Below are 21,921 nucleotides of genomic sequence, written 5' to 3' on the forward strand. Positions count from 1 at the left end.
ATCAAAGACTATTGTGAAATATTGAAATAAAATGAATATTTAGTGATTAAAGTTAGAAAAAATAGCAGTGAACCAAAATAGGCAATACTTAAATGATTTAATAAAATTAAAACCAAACGGTACTAGATGGGCCATCCAAATGGATGTTGAAATCACACAGAATGTTGGTAAGATATAGGACAGAGGAAAAGAAAAAACAAGCCAGGTAGCTCCCAAGTCTACCTTGAAAACTAGAGTGACCAAGGGACTGACAAATGTCTGCTTTGAGGAGTAGCAGAGGATGACTGTTTTGCATGGATTCAAAGGACAATATTTTTTTTTATAGGTAATTTCTCACTATCAGTGTAAAGAACAGCGTGATGCCCATAGATTTGAGAAAATAAGCAACATTATTAAGCAGTTCAAGCTGAGCTGCAGGTAAGAGATCTTGTAGGTATGATCTCCTTATCTCTTGAAAAAATTGTTGTCATTTTATAGAAGTTCAAATAACTATAGTTTACTTCTATATTCAGAATAGTTCCTTCAATCAAAGAGAAAGCTAAATTCTAAGGGGCCTCCAGTTGACCGAAGTGCAGGTCCTTGTCCTTTAATGCAAACTCAGCTGGTACAGAAGAAGCATATGAAAAATATCCAAACAGAATATCCTTTTGAGATGATTGATACTATCTGGGAAGAAATAAACAGAATATCGAAGAGAGTTTTGAAAAAGAAGAAGGAATGAAGGAAAATTTGCCATACTGAATACCAAAATTTATCTAAAATTACTACTTTAAGTATTTACTATTTTAAGTAATTAAAATAGTGAGGTACTGATTCAGAAATGGTACAGAATAGAGAATCTAGAAGTGTTTAATCATATTGTATTAGCTTTCATTAAATAAAATTTGAATCATAGCATTGTGAATATAGGAAAAGAATGGCTGAACATCATAATTTAGCAAAGATTTAATAATCAAAATCCTTACCCTGATAAAAGTTTGATGCCAGAACAACAGTATAAGCTTACTGTCTTTATGCCTTAGTACACTTTGAGACTTTCTGGAATGTCGTAACGCTAACATTTTTAAGAAGAAATAGCCAATGATAAGCAAATATAGTTGCCTTGTTTGTTTTCAAAGAAATAGGATCATTTCTTGAATTTAAATGTAACTCTGAAAAGATACATGTATTAATTTCAATGATAAGGAAATTTCAACACTGGAGACGTCTTTTGAAACATGATTTTAAACATGGATCTAGGTCTAAGCCAATTTTCATTTCACAGTCAGTTTCAAGTGCTTTAGCCAGATGTGGTGGCATGCACCTCTGTAGTCCCAGCTACGTGGGAGACTTAGGCAGGAGGATCACTTGAACCAGGATTTCGATGCTGCAGTGAGCCAGACTGCACTCCAGTCTTGGTGACAGAGTGAGACTCTGACTCGTAAAAAAATAAATTAAAATTAAAAAAAAAATCAAATCCTAGCCCACTTTTGTCCCGGTTACTTTTCAAAATACGATAAATTCAGTATAAAAGTTTCCTTGGAAAAAGTGGAGTTAGTGAGTAACCATCTTAATGAAGTGGTGAATTGAGGTATAATGCTATAAAAAATGTTTAACATAAATGATAAAGAGGTTGTTACGGTGTTATTATTTTGTTCTTTACTCACTTTTCTTCTTTTTCCTATAGCAAGCTGGCTGCCTCTTTCCAGAGTATGGAAGTCAGGAATTCTAACTTCGCTGCTTTCATTGACATCTTTACATCCAACACTTATGTGATGGTTGTGATGTCTGATCCGTCCATTCGTAAGTTTAAACTTAGCTGACCTAGGTTCAAAGCCACATATTCTTTAAACAGTTGTCCCAGAGGTAGTACTTTATTAGATACTTAAAAGCTGTTTTAGTGGGGATGCTTACACAACAGTGTGAAGGCACTTAATCCCAATGAACTGTATGCTTAAAAATAATTAAAATAATAAACTTTGTGTTATGTATATTTTACCAAAATAAAAAAAAGACTATTTTAGTACTAGTGGTAGTTTTTATTTAATAGACTTATATTTTAAAGCTTAAAAATAATTTAACCTCCAGGGTACTACGTTTTTCTTCATGGGTACTTGAAAAAACAAGTCACTAAATCCAAGAATTTTAAAGAAAAGAGAACCCAAATCCATGATTTATGCTCCATATGGTATAGATTTTTAAAAGACTAGTCAATCTAAACTCTAAACTATTAAATGACAAACCATTTTATATATCATTGCATATTCCTATGTACTATATTCTCATATTTTTGCTATGAGCATGAAGGGGTGTTTGATGCTTCCATACCATAATGGCCATGACTGTCACAACCATTGAAATAAAGGTTCTTGCAGTATTTTCAGGATGGTCCTAGAAGTTTAATCTCACATCCGTTGGCTTTTCCTACAGTTAATATTAAAATATAACAAATTTACAGGTTTTATGCTTTTAGCTCCAAACCAAAAGATTTTGGAAATTTATTTTGGAAAATTTTGTGTTTAGAATATGAATAAATCTTCTGCTTATTTGGAAAAATTAAACCTTGATAACTTGGGACCTCCTATTTCTGTGTGTTCTCTGACATACATTGAGGGATTTGGCTCTCTTTTGTTTATTTGCTTTTACTAGTCAGACATTCCTTTGGCTGCCCATACTTAATTCTGTTGGGTGTCTCCCCGCCCCTACCCTCAGCTTCTGCAGCTACTCTGATCAACATCCGCAATGCCAGGAAACACTTTGAAAAGCTGGAAAGAGTGGATGGACCAAAGCAGTGTCTTCTCATGCACTAAACATTGATGAATATTGTTTCACACAAAAATTTAAAGTTTCATAATTAATCTTAATGTTGTATTCATATATGTAGGCTCCGAAATGTTGTGATGCTTATTGCTTCTGTATTTCTTCTCTACTCCCTAGTCTTAATGTTTAACCTTGAATGCTATTTACTTAAATAGCCATTGAGGAGTTAGAAGACGAATTGTTCATGAAGTCAGTGTAACATAAAAGTAGATGATATGTAAGTTTTCCGATAACAAGGTTCTAATAGTGTTTAAATGTACTGGCAACCTGGTTCTAATCGTTGTATTTGCCAAAGCCTTTCTCAGCATCATCTTGTATTCCTTATCAGATAGTAAGTAACCTGTAAGTTTGGAGTATTACTGTTTTCTCAGCATGCATTAAAAATATTCCTTAACTTCAATTGTAAATAAACTTTTGCTGTTAGGGATTTCAGTGTCTATTTTTCTTTTCCTTGTTTTTTCAACTTTGTCCTAAGAAAGTAAAGGAATTTCACAGTTATCCTAGGTGAAGTAGACCTTTTGGTTGGAAAGGCACAGAATAAAGTTGGATGGGAAAGATGTAGCCAGATTATGGCCTTAAAGCAAGGCAGAAGAATTCAGATATATGACATCTAAATGTGATAGGATACAGGAAAGCATTGTAAGACTTTGAGCAAGGAAATTATATGCAAACAATTTTGAAAGAAAGTTAACCTAGACCATATGAACTGACTGATGGCAGGTGGGGAAGCTCTGGTAGTAATCCATGCTTGAAGTGTATTGAAAGTATGCAACTGGAGAAGGAATGCGTAAAAGGGGGAGGGAAAGTAGAATTTATGAGGTCCAGGAGTGGTTAATTGTATATATTCCATATCACCCAATGAAATATACCTACATTATTCTATTAAGCAGTATTAAAACCTTTTTCAAGCTGGCAATTGTCTTTAACTTTACCCACCAAGGAAAAAATGAAGCACTGTGAACTGTGAGAAATGGAATTTAATAACACTAACTAGAATTACTCAAAGCCCTAACCTTTTCAATGTCCATTTGAAAATTGAAAACAGAAGACAGAACCATTTATGGAATCTATAGCACAGTAGACAGTAGACTCATCTCATTTCTCCTTCTCTGTGTCATAAAGGAACTTCTAGACCACTGGTCTCTCACCTCTTCTCATCTTAGTTTATTATTCCCAGTTGAGGAATAAGTGGAGTTTTCGCTGAGAAGCAAAAAAAAAAAAAAAAAAAAAAAAAAAAAAAGCTGTTGTTTTGAGTGGTCTACGTTATGTAGACTAAAACTCTCAACTTGTAAAAGAATTTTATGGTACTAATTCTGTCAATAGCTGTGTGAATCTTCTGCAGAAGGAGAGATCTAAGTGTTCTAGAGTCTCTATCCTGTTAGCATCTAGGAAAATGAAAAGAGTTCAGGAAAATGAAAAGATATTGAACAGGGGTGTATTCTGTGACTAGTAATGAGTCACGATTTGGCATGTTACCATTATTTTCAGTATCTGGGGTGGGATTTAGAAGTGGGATTCACTTACTTCTAAATCAGACATTCATACTACTGGAATGTGTTCTTCTTAAGATAGATATTGATACATACAGAGGCATTAAATTAGATGAACCCAGAAAAATCATAGTTATATCTTTATCCTATTTGCCCTTAGTGCATTCAGTCCCTGCTCAGATTCTAGTTATAACTTGGTCATGGATGTTTTGAAAAGGTTAGAAAAATGAGGTCCTTCTTATGGTGATGGCCAAATAGCTATTTTTGTCACTGAAGACAACAGAGTTTTGAGATATATATTTATCCAAAGATGCAGTCATTTAGAAACAAGTAGAATCAGGTAGATGGTGAAGGCATTCACATAGAAACAGATGGAGAGAAGAAATCAAAATTAGAGATAAAATGAAATGACACAATGAAATAATGCTTTTTATAGGCCATGTTAACTATGTCAGTAGGATAGCACAGTGAGTCTCAAACTTAAGTATGCATCAGAATCACTTGGAGAGAGGCTTATTAAAACAGATTGCTGCCCCACCCCAAAAGTGTCAGGTTCAGCAGGTCTAGGGTGAGGCTCATCTATCTGCACTTCTGACACATTCCCAGATGATGCTGATCCTGCTGGTCCAGGGACTACACTTTGGAAACCACTGCTTTAGGGAAGAGAAGAGGAAATGTAGACATGGAAACAAGTATGGGAAAAACGTGGGTTCACCACTTTGGCAATAATAAAATGAAGGCATTATACCATGTATGATATGTACATTTTAAACCACTGATTCTTAAAGTGATCTGTAAGTTTGAGAAGTGCTGTTGTAGACAAAAGCAATCCCTGGGAAGTTTGTGTTCCATAGGTAATATGTTGTAACTGGAAACCCTTGCTAGTATAAAGAGAGTATGGGTACTGATTTGTATCGGGACGATCTAACTTGTTCCAGTTTCATCCAGCTTTATTTGCTAACTCAATAGGACATAAAGAAAATTTAGGTGGATTGCCAAATGAAAATGGTGCTGTACTTTAGTTGAGTACTTACTAAGTGTCAGGCTGTAAGTGCTTTATAAGGATTATCTCAGTTAATCTTTACAAGAACCCCATGGCCTAAGTACTATCACTGTCTCCATTTTGAAGATGGGGAAACTGGACTCAGAGAGGATAAGAAACTTGCTAATAGTTATTGTAGTAATGACAAAGCTGGGATTTGAATTCGGTCTAACTCCGGGGCTCATGCACTTAAAATCTTAACCTAAGTTATATGGCCTTCCTGAATGTAAGGGCCTATTCGGGGTGGAGAGTATGACGTACACCAGGTGTGGTACTTCACTGTGAGACTACCACTATTTGGCTACTATGAAATAGTAAAGCAAACACTTGTGAACCTATCTTACTCCTGGTTTTACTGAAGCATAGAAAGCCTTACCACAGTAGGCAGTACAAAGCAGTCACCAGGAAAACAAAGCAAAAACCCCTCCAGCTTGAAGGATTTATGTCAAACCTAAACAGTTTTTTGATATTTAGAAGTTTTGTCCCTGAATTGGGACAGTTATAGTCTCTACTTCTCTGGGGCCATTTATTAATAAAAATAGGAGGGAGAAAGTGTGTAACTTTGTAACTTTTTTTTAGGTCTTTCAACAGTGCTTTGTGTAGGCCAGTTTATTATTTCCCACTCAAATTCCTGACTCTTCATTATAAAGCAAGAAGTGGTTAGGGCCCTCCTGTAGTCCTCACTAACAAAATTTCTCACCTCGTTAATTAGTCAAAAGATGCTTTTTTAAACAAACAGTGCCTTACTATGTTTCAGGCACTGTTTTTGGAGCCCAGGATACAAGAGTGAACAAAATAAAGCCCTGTACTCATGGAGTTTATATTCTAGGAAGAGGAGACAGACAACCAATTAAGTAAACATAATATATTAAGAGAGACAGTTATATGAAGAAAATTTAAGCAGTAATGTGGGAAGGGGCTGGGACAGGCAGAATAATGGCCCCATAGAGGATTACATCCTAATCCCTGGACCTATGAATATGTTATATTGCATGGCAATGAGGAATTAAGCTTGCAGACAGAATATAGGCTACTAATCAGCTGCCCCCAAGATAAGGAAGTCATCCAGGTTTATCCAAATATCCTAATGTAATCATAAGAGCCTTTTAAATGTGAAAGAGGGAGGTAAGAGAGTTAACATCAGAATGACTTGCTGTGAGAAAGACTCAGTTTGCTGTTCTTTGCTTTGAAGACGGAAACCGGGCCTTGAGCCAACAAATGTGAGCAGCCACTAGAAGCTGGAAAAGGCAGGGAAACTGATTCTTTCCTAGAGTCTCAAGAAAGAAACAGAGCCCTGCTGACAACTGGATTTTAGCCCAGTGAAACCCATGTCGGACTTCTAACATCCGGAAATGTAATAAATTTGTATTGTTTTAAGCCACTAAGTTTGGCAATTTGTTACAGCAGCAATAGTAAACTGTATTAATCGGGGTTCTCCAGAGAAACAGAACCAATAGTATGTGTGTGTGTATATACAAATTTAGTATCAGGAATTGGCTGACATAATTCTGGAGGCTGAGAAGTTCTAAGATCTACAATCAGCAAGTCGAAGACCCAAGAGAGCATATGATGCAGTTACAATCTGAGTCCAACAACCAGAGAACCAGGAGAACTGATAGTGTAAGCTCCAGTTTAAAAGCTGGCAGGCTTGAGACTCAAAAAGAACCAGTGTTTCAGTTCAAGTCTGAATGCAGGTAAGACTAATGTCCTGGCTAAAGGCATTCAGGCAGGAGAAGTTCCCCCTTATTAATGGGAGAGTCAGCCTTTTTTTTTAAATTCTGGTTTAGATTCTGGGGTACATGTGCAGATCAGGCAAGATTGTTGCATAGGTACATTCATTGTAAGTGGTTTGCTGCCTCCATCCCCCCCATCACCTATACCTGACATTTCTCCCCACGTTATCCCTCCCTACTCTCCCTCACACTCTTCCTCCCCTAGCACCCTGCAATGGACCCCGGTGTGCAATGCTCCCCTCTCTGTGTCCACATGTTCCCATTGTTCAACACCCGCCTATGAGTGAGAACATGCGGTGTTTGATTTTCTGTTCTTGTGTCAGTTTTGCTGAGAATGATGGTTTCCAGGTTCATCCATGTCCCTACAAAGTACATGAACTTATCTTTTTTATAGCTGCATAGTATTCCATGGTGCATATGTGCCACATTTTCTTTGTCTAGTCTATCGTCGATGGGCATTTGGGTTGGTTCCAGGTCTTTGCTATTGTAAACTGTGCTGCAATGAACATTCGTGTGCATGTGTCTTTATAATAAAATTATTTATAATCCTTTGGGCATATACCCAGTAATGGGATTGTGGGGTCAAATGGAATTTCTATTTCCAGATCCTTGAGGAATCACCACATTGTCTTCCACAATGGTTGAACAAATTTACACTCCAACCAACAGTGTAAAAGTGTTCCTATTTCTCCACATCCCCTCCAGCATCTGTTGTCTCCAGATTTTTTTTTTTTTTTTTTGAGACGGAGTTTCGCTCTTGTTACCCAGGCTGGAGTGCAATGGCGCGATCTCAGCTCACCGCAACCTCTGCCTCCTGGGTTCAGGCAATTCTCCTGCCTCAGCCTCCTGAGTAGCTGGGATTACAGGCACACACCACCATGCCCAGCTAATGTTTTGTAGTTTTAGTAGAGACGGGGTTTCACCATGTTGACCAGGATGGTCTCGATCTCTTGACCTTGTGATCCACCCGCCTCGGCCTCCCAAAGTGCAGGGATTACAGGCTTCAGCCACCGCGCCCGGCCCAGATTTTTTTAATGATCACAATTCTGACTGGTGTGAGATGGTATCTCAATGTGGTTTTAATTTGCATTTCTCTAATGACAAGTAATGATGAGCATTGTTTCATATGTTTGTTAGCTTCATATATGTCTTCTTTTGAAAAGTGTCTGTCCATATCCTTTGCCCACTTTTGAATGGGCTTGTTTGTTTTTTTCTTGTAAATCTGTTTTAGTTCTTTGCAGATTCTAGATATTAGCCTTTTATCTGATGGGTAGATTGCAAAAATTTTTGCCCATTCTGTTAGTTGCCGGTTCACTCTAATGATTGTTTCTTTTTTCTTTCTTTCTTTTTTTTTTTTTTTTTACATTTGTACTATTTCTTATATTTGCCATGTACGACAGTTAGTATTGTTCTTTATTTTTTTCATGTGGATTTGAGTTACTGTCTAATGCCTTTCACTTGAGCCTGAAGAATTACCTTTAGTATTTCTGGTAGGGCAGGCCTGCTAATGAACAATTCTCTCAGGTTTTATCTATCTAGGAGTATCTTAATTTCTCCCTCAATTTTTTTTTTTTGTTTTTGTTTAAAATTCTCTTGTTGAAAAATTCTTTTTTTTTTTCTTTTTCTTTCTTTTTTTTAAATTGCATTTTAGGTTTTGGGGTACATGTGAAGAACATGAAAGATTGTTGCATAGGTACACACATGGCAGTGTGATTTGCTGCCTTCCTCTCCATCACCTATATCTGGCATTTCTCCCCATGCTATCTCTCCCCAACTCCCCACCCTCCACTGTCCCTCCTCTGTTTCCCCCTAACAGACCCCAGTGTGTGATGCTCCCCTCCCTGTGTCCATGTGTTCTCATTGTTCAATACCCGCCTATGAGTGAGAACATGCGGTGTTTGATTTTCTGTTCTTGTGTCAGTTTGCTGAGAATGATGGTTTCCAGGTTCATCCATGTCCCTGCAAAGACACGAACTCATCGTTTTTGATGGCTACATAATATTCCATGGTGTATATGTGCCACATTTTCCCTATCCAGTCTATCATCGATGGGCATTTGGGTTGGTTCCAGGTCTTTGCTATTGTAAACAGTACTGCAATAAACATTTGTGTGCATGTGTCCTTATAGTAGAACGATTTATAATCCTTTGGGCATATACCCAGTAATGGGATTGCTGGGTCAAATGGAATTTCTATTTCTAGGTCCTTGAGGAAGTGCCACACTGTCTTCCACAATGGTTGAACTAATTTACACTCCCATCAACAGTGTAAAAGTGTTCCTATTTCTCTACATCCTCTCCAGCACCTGTTGTCTCCAGATTTTTTAATGATTGCCATTCTAACTGGCGTGAGATGGTATCTCAGTGTCGTTTTGATTTGCATTTCTCTAATGACCAGTGATGATGAGCATTTTCTCATATGTTTGTTGTCCTCATGTATGTCTTCTTTTGTAAAGTGTCTGTTCACATCCTTTGCCCACTTTTGAATGGGCTTGTTTTTTTCTTGTAAATCTGTTTTAGTTCTTTGTAGATTCTGGATATCAGCCCTTTGTCAGATGGGTAGACTGCAAAAATTTTCTCCCATTCTGTTGGCTGCCGATTCACTCTAATGATTGTTTCTTTTGCTGTACAGAAGCCCTGAAGTTTAATTAGATCTCATTTATCTATTTCGGCTTTTGTTGCCAATGCTTTTGGTGTTTTAGTCATGACACCCTTGCCTATGCCTATGTCCTGAATGGTTTTGCCTAGATTTTCTTCTAGGGTTTTTATGGTGTTAGGTCCTATGTTTAAGTCCTTAATCCATCTGGAGTTAATTTTAGTGTACGGTGTCAGGAAGGGTCCAGTTTCTGCTTTCTGCACATTGCTAGCCAATTTTCCCAACACCATTTATTAAACAGGGGATCCTTTCCTCATTGCTTGTTTTTGTCAGGTTTGTCAAAGATCAGATGGTTGTAGCTGTGTGATTTTGCTGTGGAGGCCTCTGTTCTGTTCCATTGGTCTATGTCTCTGTTTTGGTACCAGTACTATGCTGTTGTGGTTACTGTTGCCTTGTAGTATAACTTGAAGTCCAGCAGCATGATGCCGCAAGCTTTGTTCTTTTTGCTTAGGATTGCCTTGGCTATGCAGACTCTTTTTTGGTTCCATATGAAGTTTAAAGTGGTTTTTTTCAGTTCTGTGAAGAAGGTCATTGGTAGTTTGATGGGGATAGTGTTAAATTATAAATTACTTTGGGCAGTATGGCCATTTTCATGATATAGATTCTTCCTAACCATGAGCATGGAATGTTTTTCCATCTGTTTGTGTCTTATTTCCTTCAGCAGTGGTTTGTAGTTCTCTTTGAAGAGGTCCTTTATCTCTTTTGTTAATTGTATTCCTAGGTGTTTTATTCTCCTTGTAGCAATTGTGAATGGGAGTTTGCTCTTGATTTGGCTCTCTGTTTGTCTGTTATTGGTGTATAGGAATGCTTGTGATTTCTGCACATTGATTTTGTATCCTGAGACTTTGCTGAAGTTGCTTATCAACTTAAGAAGATTTTGGGCTGAGATGATGGGGTCTTCTAAATATACAATCATGTCGCCCGCAAATAGAGACAATTTGACTTTCTCATTTGCTAATTGAATACCCTTTATTTTTTTTTCTTGCCTTATTGTTCTGGCTAGACCTTCCAATACTATATTGAATAAGAGTGGTGAGAGAGGGCATCCTTGTCTAGTGCCAGATTTCAAAGGGAATGCTTCAAGTTTTTGCCCATTCAGTGTGATATTGGCAGTGGGTTTGTCGTAAATAGCTTTTATTATTTTGTGATACGTTCCATCGATACCTTATTTATGGAGTTTTTAGCATAAAGGCTGTTGAATTTTGTCAAAGGCCTTCTCTGCATCTATTGAGCTAATCATGTGGTTTTTGTCTTTGGTTCTATTTATGTGGTGAATTACGTTTAGCTTTTTTGTTCTATTCAGGCCTTCAGCTGATTGGATGAGGCCCACCCACATTAGAGAGGGCCATTGCTTTACTCAGTCTACCCATTCAAATGTTAGTGCCATCTAAAAACACCCTGACAGACACACCTAAAATTATATTTCACTAAATATCTGGACACCTTGTGGCCTAGTCAAGTCAACATGTAAAATTAACCATCAGAGAAACTAAAATGGGGTTTTAGTTAGGGAGATCAGAGATAGCCTCTAATATGAGGATGACACCTGAACAAAGAACTGAATAAAATATGAGAGAGAGCAATGTGTATAGCAAGTTAAAAAAAAAAAGACGTTCTAGGCAGAGAAAATAGCAAGTACAATGTCCCTGAGGTGGGAGGGTTCTTGGAATATTAGCGAGGCAGCAGCAAGGCTAATGTGGCAGGACTGGAGGTAAGAGTGGTAAGAAGAATAGGAGATTGAGGTGAGGAATGAGATAAAGACAGAGTGGGAGAGAAGACTGCAGGGCCCTTTAAGCCATTTTAAGGATGTTTGTGTTTACTACCAGTAAAATGGGAAAGCCACTAGAAAGTTTTGAGCAGAGGGATGATGTGATCAGACTTACTTTTGAAAAAAAGATCACTGCTAAAGAATAGATGATTTGGAGATAAGAGTAAAAGCAGGGAGAGCAGTGAAGAAGCTATTGTGATATGTAATATTAGATATCACTTTGACTGGATTGAGGGATGCCTAGATATCTGGTAAAGTATTGTTTCTGGGTGTCTGTGAGGGTGTTGCCAGGGGAAATTGACACTTGAGTCAGTGGACTGGGAGAGGAAGCTACCTTCAGTGTGGGTGGGCACCATCCAGTCAGCTACCAGTACCGCTGGAACAAAGCAGGCAGAAGAAGGGGGATGAGGAGCTTGTTTACTGAATCTGCTTGTTCTCTTTCTTCCCATGCTGTGCCTGATGCTTGGCTTCATCTCCTCCTGCCCTAGGGCATCAGAGTCCAGGTTCTTTGGCCTTTGGACTCTACAACTTGCACCAACAGCTTCTCAGGGGGCTTTTGGGCCTTTGGCCTCAGGCTGAGGGCTGCACTGTCAGCTTGCCTGGTTTTGAGGCTTTCAGACTTAGACTGAGCCATGCCACTGGCTTCTCTCTTTCCCCACCTTGCAGATGGTCTATTATGGGACTTTACCTTGTAACTGTGTGAGCCAATTCTCCCTAACGTGCTCCCCCATGTGTGTGGAGAGCATACACACACCCACACACACACACACACACACACATACTCCCCTGTGTGTGTGTATCTCCTGTTGTTTCTGTTCCTCTTGAGAACCTTGACTAATACAACTATTAAAGTAGCAAGTGAGAGATGATGGTGGCTTGTCTTGGACCAGAATGGTACCAGAGGAAGTGATGAGAAGTTGTAGGATTCTTGCTAAGTTTCTAATGTCGGGCCAACAGGGTTTCTTAATGAATTGTGTAAAAGAAAGAGGAATCAGATAACATCAAAGTTTTTGGCTTGAGCAACTGGATTAATGAAGCTGCCTGAGACTAAGAATGTTGAGGGAGAACCTGGCTTGAGGAAGAAAACAAGCGTTGGTAGTTTTGCACATGGTAAGCTTGAGATACCTGTAATACACAAACGGAGCTGCTGAGTATGAGTATGAGTATGATGCATGAGTGTCAAACTCAGAGGAGAGTTTGAGCTACAGATTCAAATTTACTTCTGACATTGGATGAGATCAACTCAACGGTGAGTATAGATAAAGAAAATAATTAAATAGTTATTTAAAATGTATAAAGAAGCGAGGAAATAGCTTGCCACAAGTGTTAGAATAGATGGCTGAAGTTGTAGAACCTCAGACTCTTGTAAGGAACATATACAGTCATGCACCACATGATGACATCTTGGTTAATGACAGACCACATATATGATGGTGGCTTCCTATGATTATAATGGAGCTGAAAAATTCCTATTGCCTAGTGGTATTGTAGCCATCTAACATTGTAACATGACCCATTACCATTTCTATATTTAGATACATGAATACCATTGTGTTACAATTGCCTACAGTATTCAGTACAGTCACACGCTGTGCAGGTTTGTAGCCTAGAAATTGATAGGTTATATAGCCTAGGTGTGTACTAGGCTATGCTACCTAGGTTCGTGTAAGTATACTCTACGATATTTGCACAATGACAGAATTGCCTAAATATCATCATTAAGCAATGCAAAACTATATTCTCATTTTCTGAAAAAGTGAGGAGTTGAAATGGATAACTCCTTAAGCTTACTTTCAGGCCCATATATGTCCTTAATATTGATTGACTGAATGCCTACAACAAGAATAGCAAATAATATTTACTGATCTGTTAAGATGTGCCCGGCATAGGATCTAATTGTTACATGTATTAACTCACTTAACTGTCACAGCAGCTCTATGAAATGGGTATTGTTATTTCTTTATTTTGTATGAAGAGACCAATTTGTACTTTAATCAAAAATCCCTCTAAACTTATAACTCTATCTTGTGAATATATTTTATAGTTCTCACATTAGTTTCTCATATATTGTCTTTGTTGTTCTTCCCAACAATCTTGTGAAATGGATAGGAAAGGTAGTAGCACAGTTTTATAGACAAGACAAGTGAGGATCAACAAAATTGTGATATATCCAGTGTCACAAATAAGTGAAAAGTGTAGTTGGCCCTTAAACCGAGTTCTGATTCCAAGCCAACCTCACCTATACCTGCCATATAAACTTACTGTAAGACAGCACTGTCCAGTAGAACTCTCTGTGATGATGGAAATGGAAATTTTCTAATCTGTGCTGTTCAGTATGGTAGCCACTCAGCACACGTGGCTATTGAACACTTGAAATGTGGCTAGTGAAACTAAGCAAATCATTTCTTAGTTAAATTTTAATTAAATTTAAATAAATATAGCCAGATGTGACTAGTGGCTGCCATAATGGACATTGCAGCTGAAGAATATGAATAATTATTAGCAAATGAAGATTATATGAAAATGTTACTAAGGAATTCCACATCTCTTTGTGTCACAAATAGACCCTGATGAATTTTTTCCAACTGTTTCAAGAAGAGTTAATCCTGTATTGCGCTATTTCAAAATACAAAAAAGGATGCTATACTGTCCAGCTTGATAAGACACATAAGATTTTGATCCCCAAACCCCAAAATAACTTTACCACAAATAAAAATTTCAGGCTGATCATAACTCATGAACATCAGTCATTTTAAATAGACTTGGCAAACCACACATTACATAGGAAGTATTCCACATGATCATCAAGTGGAAATTTCAGCTTAAAATTGTTATAACAGAGTGGTTATTTGAATATATAAAATAAATTTAGCTATATAGAAAAATACCCAAAGGGAAAATGATGTATGACACATGTAGAGTAGGTAAATAATCTAAATAGTCACCTCTGTTTAATATCCAAATTTTACTTGACAGTTTACAGATTAAACAAATGCTTACTCCAGTACCCTCAGTAGTTGTGATAGGCAGTCTCCATGCATTTGTGTTATCCCTTCCCCTTAAGTGTAGACTAGATCTAGTGACTCTCTTCTAACAAATAGAAGTTTGCAAAAATGATCAGATGTCACTTCTTAGATTAGGTTACAAAAAGACTCTGGCTTCTGTCTTGCTTGCCTTTTCTTAGATGTTTAGCATTAAGAACTGCGGAACTGAAGGCCTCTGACCAACAACTAGCAAGAAGCTTACAGAGTTGTTTAATTCTTCCAACAACCATGTAAGGGAGCTTGGAAGCACATCCTACCTCAGTATAACCTTCAGATGAGACCAGAGCTGCAGCCAACACCTTGATTGCCAGATTATAAGAGATCTTGAATCTTTGAGGCGGAGATACTCAGCTAAGCCTCACCTAGTTTCTTGACCTGCAGAAACTGTGAAATGATAAACACTTATAGTTTTAAGCCATTCAATTTTAGTGTAACTCATTACACAGCAATATAAACTAATATACTAGGGAAATCAAAGATCCACTCGCTTTGCTTCAGCCTCCTTAGGGAGCTTCCTTTCAAGTGGGGGAGAATGCATGAGATGATACACAAAGTAGATCTGAAGTAGAAAAAAATGCATTGCATATGTAGCCATCAAAAATACATTTTGGCTGGGGAAGGTGGCTCACGCCTCTAATCTCAGCACTTTGGGAGGCCGAGGTGGGCAGATCACAAGGTCAAGAGATCAGGACCATCCTGGCCAACATGGTGAAACCCCATGTCTACTAAAAATACAAAAAATTAGTTGGGTGTGGTGGCACGCACCTATAGTCCCAGCTACTAGGGAGGCTAAGGCAGCAGCATTGCTTGAACCCAGGAGGCGGAGTTTGCAGTGAGCCTAGATCACACCACTGCACTCCAGCCTGGCACCTGGCAACAGAGCAAGACTCTGTCTCAAACAAATATATATATACATTTTTAAGGTACCATTATGAACCATTCAAATGCAAAAAATGACAGGACTATTGTATACTTTCAGCATACTGCTGTGATATACTTTGCAGATTGCTGAAAGCTCCAAATCAGTCCTTTCTGACAAGGGATCTGGCAAAAATAATATAACAAAATTTTTCTTACCCTTTAATGTGGTGATGATTCCTTTTTAGCAAGATATTCTAAGAAAATATCCAAAGTATGTGTGGTTTTAGATAGAAATTTAAAAGATGACTAATACTTCACTCTAAATAATAGCAAGCAATAGGAACATTTCAAATACCTGACAGTAGATTAAAGATGTACATCTGATATAGCAACTTAATGGAATACAGAATATCATACTGTCGAGGATTATGCTTGGCTACAGATAACCAAGAATCCAAAATGGAGTAGCTTAAATAAGATTTTATTTTTTTCTCACGTAATAGAAATTTGGAGATAGATCCTCTAAGACTTGGCTGTATGGTAAAATCGGAGACTCAGGCTTCTTCTAGCTTGTTGCTTTGTTATCTTTAAAATGTTACCTCATGGTCCAATATGGCTATTTAAACTACAGCCATCACATCCACATTTCAGCCAGCAGAATATTTTAGGATACTTCCTGAGAACCACATAAAGCACTCATTCATATCTCACTGTCCAGAATCTAGTCACATGATCATATGTAGCTACAAGGGAGATTCAGAAATGTCATCTTTTATTTATTTGTTTATTTATTTTGAGATGGATTTTTCACTCTGTCACCCAGGCCAGAGTGCAGTACTGGCACAATCTCGGCTCACCATAACCTTCGCCTTCCTTGTTCAAGCGATTCTCACACCTCAGCCTCCCAAGTAGCTGGGACTACAGGCACACGCCGCCACACCCAGCTAATTTTTGTATTTTAGTAGAGGTGAGGTTTCACCATGTTGGCCAGGCTGGTCTCGAACTTCTGACCTCAAATGATCCACCTCAGCTTCCCAAAGTGTTGGGATTACAAGAGTGAGCCACTGCACCTGGCCACTGTCTTTTAGTTAGGTACATTGCCTCCCCATATGAAATAATGTTTTGTTACTAAGGAGCAAGGGAAGAATGGATGTTGGGGTAAGAAAATAGATTTTGTCACAAGCTGCTACTTATAAGTCTATGGATTGAATTGATAAATGCATATGTATAGCTGACTCTTGGTATTTATGAGGTTTATCATCAGAGATCTTAAAAATTTTAAACCTGTAAAAGTGAAAATGTTGACTTAAGTGCCTGGCTATTTTCTGGAATCATTTCTGTTGAGTTAGTATTTCCTCTGCTTTGTCTCACAACACAAGTTAATCCCTTTTCAATTTCGTCAAGTTTCCTTGATAACCATGTTTCACAAATAATTCTTTTTCTCACTTGATAAGAGTGCTGCCTAAAAGGCTGGGTGCAGTAGCTTATGCCTGTAATCCCAGCACTTTGGGAGGCTGAGGCAAGAGGATCATGAGGTCAGAAGTTCAAGACCAACCTAACCAAGATGGCGAAACCCCATCTCTACTAAAAATATAAAAATTAGCCAGGTGTGGTGGTGCACACCTGTAATCCCAGCTACTCAGGAGGCTGAGACAGGAGAATTGCTTGAATCTGGAAGGTGGAGGTTGCAGTGAGCCAAGATTGTGCCACTGCACTCTAGCCTGGGCAACAGAGCATGACTCTATCCGGAAAAAAAAAGTACTGCCTATATAACAACAAATACAGAGAAAAAGAAGAATCAGAGATGCTGGTTATTTTTAAGTGGGGAGGGTGACTTGCTTTTGTATAATTCAAATTTGTACCACAGGAAAATAATGAATTACTAAGTCTTAGATTTTCAGGGAATTGAAAATACTAATTACACCTACATGAATACACTGAAAAAGATCAAAAGATATCTTGAAGAATTATTTTTAGAAGCCATCATTATTAAGTTGCTTATTTCCCATAAAACTATTTATAGTTTTATTAAAAAGCAAAGGTATGTTTTGGTGCATAAAGGACCAGATATTTTAGTAAAAGTTTCTTCATCTCTATTGCAATTGAATAGATTTGGCTTTGAATCAGGGGAGGAGAGTGTGGGACGTAGATAACATTACTACTCCTCTCACCTGTCTATATGTAAGGCTGCAATATAGAGAAATAAGGCAGGGCTTGTTAACAGGCATAGTGGCCCTCCCTTCACTATCACATAGCACCATGTGGCTAAACATAAAAGGCCTACTCAAAAGGGCTGCATGTGTCATTCTAAGGTATTTGGATTTGTACATGATCCAGGCTAGGTTAGAATTGGCAGTACTCCAAAATTAGGCAAACCATCTCCAGCAAAGCACTATTTTGTAGGGAATAAGAAAGAGAGGCTATGTGGTTGACTGCCCACACTGGTCTCACATGAAGGGACCTGGACCTCTGTTTCTTGCTTTGGATAATATCCCCTATGCTCCTTCTGCTTGTGGCCATGCTGGTCACAGTGCTTACTGCAGCTGTCTGATCATGACCTAGAGGAGATGGTTGGGGAGATGTAAGAGAAAGAAGCCAGTGATTCTCATTGCTATTGCAGTGATGTACCAAAATTGGGTCAATGCCTTACTTTTCGGGAGGTGTTGGTGTATCTGCTTGTATACAGCTTTCTGAAAGTCATCTTCAAAAATTTTGAGCTGCAGAAGGGACAGAGTAGATTTAAAAAAGGAGACATCACAGAAAGGAGACTACCCATAGCCATATCTGCCAAGAGGCCTTTGATAAGGTGTATTTTTAAAACATAAATAGACTGTGATTACAGAAGTTTTAGGTTTACAGAAAAATGAACATAAAGTGCATAGTTCCCATATATTCCTGCACCTCCCCAAGTTTCCTCAATTATTAACATCTTGCATTAGCTGTGGTGCATTTGTTGTAATTGATGAGCCAAAATGATACATTATGATTAACTAAAGTCCATAGTTTACATCAGGGTTCACTCTTTGTGTTATACATTCTATGAGCTTTGACAAATATACAATGACGTGTATCCACATCATGACAGTGTCATATAGAATAGTTTCACTGCTCTAAAAATCTCCCATGTTCTGTCTATTCATCCCTCCTTCCCTCCTTCCAGTCCAGTTCCCTGTTCTGCTTACAGTTCCCTACTGTTCTGTTTACTGTTTCCATAGTTTTGCCTTTTGCAGAATGTCATATAGTTGGAATCATACAGTAGAATAAAGCTTTTACATTGTGGGTCTAGACAGAGAGAGACCTACCTCTGCATAGTCTTCAGTTCAAAACAAGCTTTCAGCCTTTTCCTCCCTCTAGCAATTGTCTAAATCTTTCCCATCTTTAGGGTAAAACTCCTCTTTAGATTACATGTACTTCCTCAAGTATCCTCTCTTTCTCCTCACAGCCAGATTTTATGATTCTGTTTCCTCAACTCTCATTCATTCCTCTACCTACTCCATTCTGGCTTCTGTCCTTACCAATCCACCAAAATAGCCCTTGTTAAGATCACCAGTTCCATCCAGGCCATGAAATTCAATGGACATGTTTTAATATTCATCTTACTTGACTATTAAAGCAATATCTGGCACTGGTGAGCACTCACTTCTTTTCGGAACACTCTGTTCCCTTCTTTTTCTTGATAGCATGGTTGTTCCCACCTCTTTGACTGCTCTTGTCAGTACACTTTGCAAAAAATAAAAGGCCTCTCTCCTTCTATACTATTTACCTAGACAAGTTTATATGCTTCAAATTCCATTACATGCTAAGCCTTCTACATGCCTACATGATCTCTACAACTGCCTATGTAATAATGTGCAAATACTTACATGATATCACCACTAGGATTATCTTAGGGCACCTCAAATTTACCAAGTCTAAAAATAAACCCATGACCATTCCCTAAAATGTTAATATCAAATGATCATACAGGTTTACCATTATGGAACAGAGTCTAGCAGGGGCTTTGTTAATGTGCATTTGGAGGCCAAATTAATTAATTAAAGGTACATTATACCTTCATGCAATGCTGAAGAAGTGAGGGGAGGATGGCATATGGATGAGGTGCATTACTAATGATTTGTGTTGGTGTTCTACCTGTCTGACAGGATGGGACAAGGGATGGGGTGCTCAAAGTCCTATTTCTTTTGATTTAAAGAAAATGAAGATATACGACATTTCTTACATGTCTAACTTTGTGGAATAAGATTCATACCTGTGACATAAGTATACATTCATTAGTATGATTATTTGATTAACATCTATCTCCTACATTTGTCTGTATGCTTGATAAGTACAGGAATTATGCCTCTTTTGCTTCCTGTTGTATCTTTGGTACTAACATAGTGCCTAGCAAGTAGTAGACTTTCAGTAAATGTTCAGTGCACCATTAGTGGTCTGTATCTTCTGCTATGTGTGCTTGTATGCACTCAAGTGTAGTCTGATTTACCCTTATTCTTTATTCAAACATATGCCTCCGTAACTTTAAAAAGTGGAATTAGGCAAACCTGGCCAGAGAATAAGTAATACCAGACATATTCTCAGACTACTTTGTGAAGCATGGGAGATGCTGAACCTGTAGGTAGAAACTGAACCTATTCATTTAGAAGAGCCATGCGTTGCCTCGTCTTGTTCTTATGCACTTTGTCATTCTCAGTTTTGGTTCTGTCATAATTTTTGTGCTCTATCAGATAATCAGCTTCAAAAAATTATGTACAAAATCAGAACAAAAAGCATGACACCTAGAAGTTGTCAAGACAGGGCTCTAGGAATGCATAAATATTTGACTATGTGAGGATTGGAGGGTTACTAAAAGCAAGGATTATATGGTTTACTCATAGATAACCTCAGCTAAATGGCTAGAAAAAATGGAGGCACTTATGAAGTACAGGAGGAAGGCAGAGAACCTGTTAGATACAGCTGTCCTAATGGGCAGCAGTCAGGAAAGGGCTGGGGCCAGGAAATGCATTGTGATAGACTGATTTTTTATGTCTTTTGGAGTAGGCCGTGCTCGCTTCGGCAGCACATATACTAAAAATTGGAGTAGGCCATGGCTTACTCTTTAAAAAAAAAAAAGCACCAGGATCTCTCTGTGCTAACATTACTTCGCATTTCAAGGCTTCCAACTGACCTTACAGATAAGTCACCTGTTGTTCTGATCTGAGCCTTCTTTTGGTTCTGTGCTATCCCTTTAGGCTTGCTCAGACAGAGGGAGGTGCTTATGGTCCCGTCTCTTGGTGGTTGTACAGTCTTGGACATTCTGACCAAGTGCTTTGTGCATTGTGAACCCAGAAAATCTGAGACAGGTCTCAGTTAATTTAGAAAGTTTATTTTGCCAAGGTTATGAATGCTCTGTGACACAGCCTCAGGGAGTCCTGACAACATGTGCCCAAGATGGTCAGGACACAACTTGGTTTTCTACAATTTAGAGAGACTTGAGACATCAATCAATATATGTAAGAAGTACATTGGTTCAGTCTGGAAAGGCAGGACATCTTGAAGCAACAGTAGAAAGACTGGAAGCTGGGAGGGAGCTTCCAGATCATAGGTGAGACACAACTGGTTGCATTCTTTTGAGTTTCTGATTAGCCTTTCCAAAGCAGGTAATCAGATATGCATCTATCTCAGTGAGCAGAGGAATGGCTTTGGAGAGAATGGGAGGCAGGTTTGCCCTAAGCAGTTTCCAGCTTGAGTTTTCCTCAGTGTTTTGGGGGATGCAAGATATTATCCTTTCACAGCTTCCACTGAGGATTGTCCTTTAAGTCCTTTCAGCAAGAATGGAGAAACTTTGCAGCCACCCAAGGGACAGGTAAATATCACCTGAGCTCCTACAAAATGAGGCATTTCTGTGTCAGTTCCCAAGCCCAGTGTGCCGCCGGGAGGTTCAAGGCATCATGGCTTCAAATTCCAACACTTACTTACATGCTGTGGGATTCTGCCTAAATCTTTAGATCTCTCTGCAGTTCACTAAAACATTTTTCTATAATATGTGAATATTTTTTTCTGGATCCCTATTGACCATTTTCCACTATATTTTAAATACTTTTCAGTGTGTCTGGGAAGGTATGTAGGGACCAATACTTGATGTGTATGTGTGTATCTGCATGTAAGAGATGCCTATAATCCCTTTAGCAAATGCACACAAGCACACACATACACACACACATTTATAATAATTGCATAGTAATTACAGAATTACTATAGTATGTTTAGTAATATTCTGAGGCAAAGTGTTTTAGAAGGCTATCATCTAATTGACCAAGGAAGTGATTTCCTCTATTCCATTCCCACTGTCTTGGAACCAGGGACCCAGCTTCTCACTGCCAAACAAGAAGATCTAGAAAAGCAGCTGGGCTGAGAGGGTGGTGATCAGCCAAGAGTCAGTGTGATTGCCACATAACACTTCTCATTCCAGACACAAATTCTATAGATTACGCCTTATGTGTGGAGAATGGTAATCTGGCCTTAACCTCACTCCCCTAGGCAAACAACACAA

General features: G+C 38.3%; 1 protein-coding gene across 5 annotated transcripts in view; it reads left to right on the top strand.

Annotated features, from left to right (window-relative positions):
• The window catches only part of RRAGB (Ras related GTP binding B), a 42,926-nt gene extending 39,700 nt beyond the window's left edge, over positions 1 to 3,226 (top strand). For all 5 annotated transcript variants that reach the window (XM_037734364.1, XM_017516880.2, XM_017516881.2 and 2 more), the window contains 3 exons: positions 326 to 417; positions 1,667 to 1,782; positions 2,692 to 3,226. In XM_037734364.1, coding sequence (XP_037590292.1) covers positions 326 to 417; positions 1,667 to 1,782; positions 2,692 to 2,789 — 306 coding nt within the window. In that variant the 3' untranslated portion in view covers positions 2,790 to 3,226. The remainder of the gene's footprint in view (positions 1 to 325; positions 418 to 1,666; positions 1,783 to 2,691) is intronic.
• Positions 3,227 to 21,921: the final 18,695 nt, after the last annotated feature.

This window comes from Cebus imitator, unplaced genomic scaffold (genome assembly GCF_001604975.1).
Source record: "Cebus imitator isolate Cc_AM_T3 unplaced genomic scaffold, Cebus_imitator-1.0 Scaffold608, whole genome shotgun sequence".
In the NCBI taxonomy this organism is placed as follows: Eukaryota; Metazoa; Chordata; class Mammalia; order Primates; family Cebidae; genus Cebus; species Cebus imitator.